Raw genomic sequence first — 6291 nt, forward strand, 5'->3', positions numbered from 1 at the left:
AATTGTAGTGTTGCTATCAAACAAACATCCGACGGAATTAAAAAAATCAATACAGAAATATCTGTATTTAGTAAGTAACAAAAATTATATGTTTTGTGTTCATTTACCTAAAATGACTGCACCTAGGCTAAGCAGATAGGCTATCAAACAGCTTACCAGAAAACTAACTCCACAGTTTTCTATGATAAAAAAACAACTTGCGTAGGGATGTTTTAATCATGACCAATCACTAATTTATCTCATACCTACCTCCACAGAGACATCAACGTGGAAGAAGACTCCAAACCCTCATCGCGAGACTTAGTCGTCATCGCATGTGTGCAAATCGCTCTCGCTGCCGCTACGCTCTTGAGCGCGGCCGTGTGCGCGCGCATAGACTGCAACAAATGACGCGAGCCACAGCGCTCGCTCACGCGCCGCCGCGTTAGTGAAGCGCCACCTATCGCCTCTGTACCCGCGCCCGCCAATGTCACTATATCCCCACCCGATGACGTCACCGACGAACGCGAGACAGGCGGACGCGTAGCCTGGCTCATATAAAATGACACGCTCTCACCATAACCATAGATTGTGTACGTGAGAAGAATTATAGCTAAAGACATTCCGTGGAGTGATCCTAATGAAATGTAATGCTTAGTAATTAGTGAAACCAAAGTGAAACTTGTGTAAATAGATTCTCAGGTTACTATTGTAAATAGAACATATTAGCATAGTAGTAAAACACAACGTATTTTCTCAAAACTAATAGAATATTCCGCTGTAAATAAGACATGAAAAGATCCCTTTACACTGTTATGTATGTTATTTATTTACACTTTTCAGCGCTAGTCGACGGCTAGGAAAAGCCGTCGGACGGAAAATTAAAATTAGAATTTCATAAAAGGTAAAGTATTGGTAAAAAATTCAAAGCATTTTTCACAATACCTTTTATATGCGACTCTTGAAATAGTGAACCAGAGTGAGTGGTTCTTTTTCAGTATACACTAGCTCTAGACTTTAAAATGTAAATATATACAAACGGTAATTAAATGTTTAAGTACTAAATAAACTACTTTGTAAATATTTTCTGGGAAAGAGATAATTTATGTACATAGGTAGATAAGAAAACAGCTGGGTTCTAAAAATAAATAACATACACATAATTACGCAATTAGTTGTTTTTTTTTTAATACCTGATAAGGTCTACAAACTAAGGCAAAATAGAATATTCCCTTTTATTTTAAACAATTGAGACCGTTGATTAAAATATGAAATTAAGTAGACTAAAAATCAAGGCAAATGCAATTAGCAATAATTTCTTTACAATTCAACCTTTTACTTCAGTTCAAAATAATCTTTTCTACAAACTTACTACAGATAACCTATACTACTGACTTGGCAATTGCGTTTACAGCCTTTAAAAAAGTAGTAAAATGAATCGTAAAACGTTTGTAAAAGGGTGTGCCACATACTACTCTATGAATAACAAACAGTATCGTTGCTATGTAAGTAACATAACAAACTATATCTCAATTGGGGTAGTCAGAGGTACAAACATCGCAAGATGAACTAAGTACCCACACCTCAACGAGCTTTCTGTATACGTAAGTATTGTACAGTACAAGAAAAGCAGAAAAAAATGGTGTGCGTCAAGCTAGCGGCCTCAAAAAAAAAATTTGACCATACCAAAAAATTAATGTATGGCATAGGTTATGATGATTTTTTAACATATTTCTACAAAGAGAATCGGATCAAAATTATGATGGTAGGGAGTACTATTTCATACGAGTTTATTGACATTAGTTACATACTGAAGTATGCAAGCGTTCCCCAGATAATAGGTATTTTCAAAACGTCAAGCCAGCGGGATCAAAGAACTGCCTTTATAACTTTGGAACAGTTGAAGTACTAATTTCGGTATTTTGCAGGGGGTGAGTACTATTTCGGTACTATTTTTTGGCGTTTAAATCAAAGCGAAAGACCTTGTCGTTAACTCTCGCCAAATTTCGCTCACCGTCAAGCTAGCAAGTGCAATAAAACATGGCTATAAATCCAGAACCGTGATGGTACTAATTTTTTTACAACAGGTACTATTTTTTCAATAATAATAATAATAATCAATATGATTTTATATCAAAGTGCGTATCATTAGAATCTGTGTGTTCGATAATATGTAGGACCATTGTTAGTCTGGTAATTAGTTATTCTTATATCAAATTATAACAACTGGACTAGTCAGAGGTACATAATTATTTGCTAGTAGTTGTGTGGGTACATGATCAAATGAGAGCGTGGAAAACTTTTCACCGCCCTTCATTCAAATGACTAAGTTTACTGCTGCATACTAAGTCATAAAGCTTTCATGGCGTTTACTTGTAATATAGGTATGCAAATTAAATTGAAAGACGTCGTAATTTTTTATATATAATAAGTAATGAATTGGTTAATACTTTTACTAATTACAATGTTATTTAGTCGGTAGGTACCTCATTACTTGTACTTTTTAAACAAATAAATTTAAAAATTTTCTGTTTTTATTAAGCTTACCTGACGAAAGCATAAGGGTGTAAATAGAATTTAGATCATCGGCTTGTCTTATATTTTGCGTTACAGAACGATGAAGTAACGTCTGGGAACTAAGAATAGTGGAAGAAAAGTATTAAAATTTAGGAACTAGGATACTTATATCCTAAATAAAAATAGTCATAATGCCTTCAGCTGCTTAACATGGCAGCTATGTCGTAATTAAGACTGTGTTTGTCCCACATCAATTACAGAAAAGCTAAGAATCAAATTACACGAACGGCCTATTTGACTAAGCAGGGATCTCTGCTACAATGTTTAGTTAAGGTATTTCCTGTGTTTTTTTTTTTATATTTTTATTTTTCTTTGTGTTTTCCATTTTTATGTTTTTTCATCGCCAAATTTGTTTATTGTTAATTATTTGATAATGAATAAAAATAAAGAATTATAGAAAAAATATTACACGTAATAATGAAACTAAAATTGGTAGTAAAATAACAACATCTATTGCTAGATAATTTTGATATTTTATATTAAACATTACCACATAAACGTTGTAACTAAAATATCTAATATATATGCCAAAAGGCCTAAAACAATGGGGGGGGGGTTTAAGAGGCCACATCGAAGCAATTCAACTAAAAAGCAATATTGCAATTTGACATTTGCGCATATAAAAGTGAGCCATGCACACAAACTTTTTAACCCCCCAGTACTTTGCAGGTAAGCATCTTCCTTCACGTAGAGTGTTTACGAGAGTAATAATTAATTGCTTCCCACCCAATGACCAACCAAGCTTAACATAGTTATGGCAACCGATATAAATGTAAATCTACAAGCGGCTAGGAGCTCCACAAACATCATATATCAAATAGACAGATTCATTAGAGCAAACCAGTAGTCATTAATAATATTGTTAGAATCAGTGAACGGGCAGTAAAACTGGTAGAAATTAGACGAAGATATTTTGTCTGTTGGCTGTCATTCGCCGGTGTAAAGTCTTATTAGGTAACGACGTGCGGGTATGAAGCAAGAGAAGTGTGTCAGGATCGAAGCAAATGGAATTCCATAGTATTCTGCTTACCTCGGTGGGAAATAGGCGTGAGTTTATGTGTTTATGTATGTATGTATGTATGTATTAGGTACATCCCGCGGAGATGGTACAGAATATAATATATTATATTCGTTATAAATTGGTGCAGATTTTTTTTTTGACGTGACTTATTGTAGATTTGCCGCAGATGGCATTAACTACTTGGCCGGACAAATGGGGAGCGCTGAAGGCTCTCACCCGGTACAACGTTTAAGACAACAGGCCTGAGGGTGCCCAGTTGGGCGCGAACCTCGGCTCAGGGCGTCGTCTGAGAGGATTGGTGCAGAAACATTCCACTAGGAAAACCGAAACCGAAAGGCACACTTCAGACACTTTACAAAAAATCTCATTCTTCTCGTATGCTGCCTACCGCGTAAGTGCAAGCGAGATACAGTCCGCGTGCTTACTCCGTAGCTGCTTCCTGCCATTTAAGACTAAAGTAAGACCCAGAGGGGGTGAGGTCGACGCCCGATATGAATCAGCGCGAGGCGGAGAGTTCCGCACCATACATAGTATTATTCTGTATTCTATGGATTCGGTAAGATTTCAGAGTTCCGACATAGTGTTACATACGTTTGTGATTCAACCTTAATACTGGGTCACAACCTTTAAAATGCGACAAGTGGATCGGAGCACGAAATTTTGTATAAAACCTCAAAGAAAATCGGTTTTGTATGCGTTAGGCTTAAAAGTCATTAATAGTATCGGTGGAGTCACGCAGAAAGGTATTGCGTTCAGCTACCCAATAAGGGCAAAAGGCCGCACATAGAATTTAGATTGTCCAAGACATGGCTTGCCGAATATTTTGCTTTACGGAAAGATAAAGTAAAATCTGGGAACTAAGAATAGTGGAAGAAAAGTACTAAAAATAAACTTCTCTGTCGCATGCAAGGTAAGAGTAGAAGTAGAGAAAAAACATAGAATGCGTACATACAGCTTTTTATCATTCCGATTCATTTAATAAAGGGCGAGTAAGGGTGTGAATCCACAATATGGACATTATGGACAATTATAATAGGTTATGATCTGATCACCATGTTTTAGTAAAGTAGCTACAATGTGGCTCTGTTCATTCAGATATCACTGGCGTGAAGTTATACATGTGTTCAAGCTTCATAAGTCCAGTCAGAGTATAACATATACTGTAAGAGTCAATGAAGGACTGTACTAGAAAAACTTTGCTCTATCTTTTCTGTGGACAGGGAAATAACGTATCCGAAACACGTGCGATCATCTATCTCTCCTCACCTAACCGCTATCATCTATTACATATTCAATAAAACCCAAAAAAACATTACTCTCTCACCCAATTTTCATTACCATCATATTTCAAAGTACCCTTTACAATAAATAATTTCCAATGTAAGTCCTCGTTATTTACAAATTATTGCCGTTAACCCTGCTCAGCCTCTGTGTAATGAGCCGTGAACGCTGTGTGGTTGTACCTATTAATCCTGGATTAGGTGATTCAGTGAGTTGAGTCAATTTACTTACTTACATTAAAAGCAGAAATTCGACTTCATAAGTTTGAATTCGTGTTTGGATCATTGATAATAATCATGTGGTTTCTCGGGTTTATGCCCGGTTTTAAAACATTGCTAGCGAGGAGTGGATGTAGTACTATACTTACATATTATTATTATGGAATCACAAAGTCATTCCCCTGAGGAATTCGAACCTGGGATCTTTGGATCGTGAGCCCAACGCTCAATCGCTGGACCACAGACGTTGCTGCACTTAGCTTAAATTGTATTATGGTTGAAAAGAAGAAAAGAAAACAAACCTAACAGTAATACAAAACAAAACAAAAGATGTTTTGATGTATGAGACAAATCAAATTAAAAACGGTAATGCGTTCCTTGAGGTACATAAAGATGATAAAGTGGAATACACAAAAGAACTAACTTATCATGGGCCCTGCTATAGCACAACAAAGTAAACTTAGGACAATGCTAAAAAATTCGAAACGTAATGTTAATCGATCAACCAAATATTAGTTCAAATTGATGAGTCATACACACACACATAAGATAACTCCTATTTCTCGTTGGGGTACGCAGAGGGCTCGAAATTCTACTTACCACGCTCCTGACACACTTCTTCCTGCACTCTCATCAAAGTTATGCTAAGTCATAATGTGTTATAGAATCCGTGTCAGTAACACTGACTGAATTCTCTCTCTCTCATTATAACTTGTAAATTGGTAGAACTGCCGTGATTGACGATGATTTGGATATTAGCGTCCATACAATTGGAGAAGGTATATTTCTTTACATTTTGTTACGTAACTTCTAAATGCTACGGATTCAGTCAGAGTTACTTTCACTGATTTATTACAAACTGAACTTAAAAAAAGATAGGAAAACATGAAACAGTAGGAGTAAGGCACTGTGCTGGAAGGTTTTCTGGCCACGTCTTTCCCTCAGCGATACAGCTTCCGATGTGGTAGTAGTTTTACAGCTAGTTATCATGATCAATTTAAGAGCTACGCTTTTATCGGTGCAGCATTTTCCATTCCAGTGTATCAAAGGCCAATTCGACTTGACTTCCCTATAAGACACGACGTTAACCTTTTCTTTAATCTGTTACATAATGTGTAATTTAATTTTTGACGGTCAAAAAGCGCTAACTATGTAAGCCGATTATGAAGAATAAATAATTTTATCTTTTTTTTATTTACTTATTTCGGATTTTTC

The 6291-nt window shown here is 36.1% G+C and overlaps 1 protein-coding gene across 1 annotated transcript in view; it reads left to right on the top strand.

Moving 5' to 3' along the window:
- LOC126369434 (uncharacterized) overlaps positions 1-1104 on the top strand; it is a 51467-nt gene extending 50363 nt beyond the window's left edge. Inside the window, exon 6 of the mRNA XM_050013851.1 lies at positions 258-1104. Within this exon, the coding sequence (XP_049869808.1) occupies positions 258-390 (133 nt within the window). The 3' untranslated portion in view covers positions 391-1104. The remainder of the gene's footprint in view (positions 1-257) is intronic.
- Positions 1105-6291: the final 5187 nt, after the last annotated feature.

Source organism: Pectinophora gossypiella, chromosome 9, assembly GCF_024362695.1.
Source record: "Pectinophora gossypiella chromosome 9, ilPecGoss1.1, whole genome shotgun sequence".
Classification (NCBI taxonomy): Eukaryota; Metazoa; Arthropoda; class Insecta; order Lepidoptera; family Gelechiidae; genus Pectinophora; species Pectinophora gossypiella.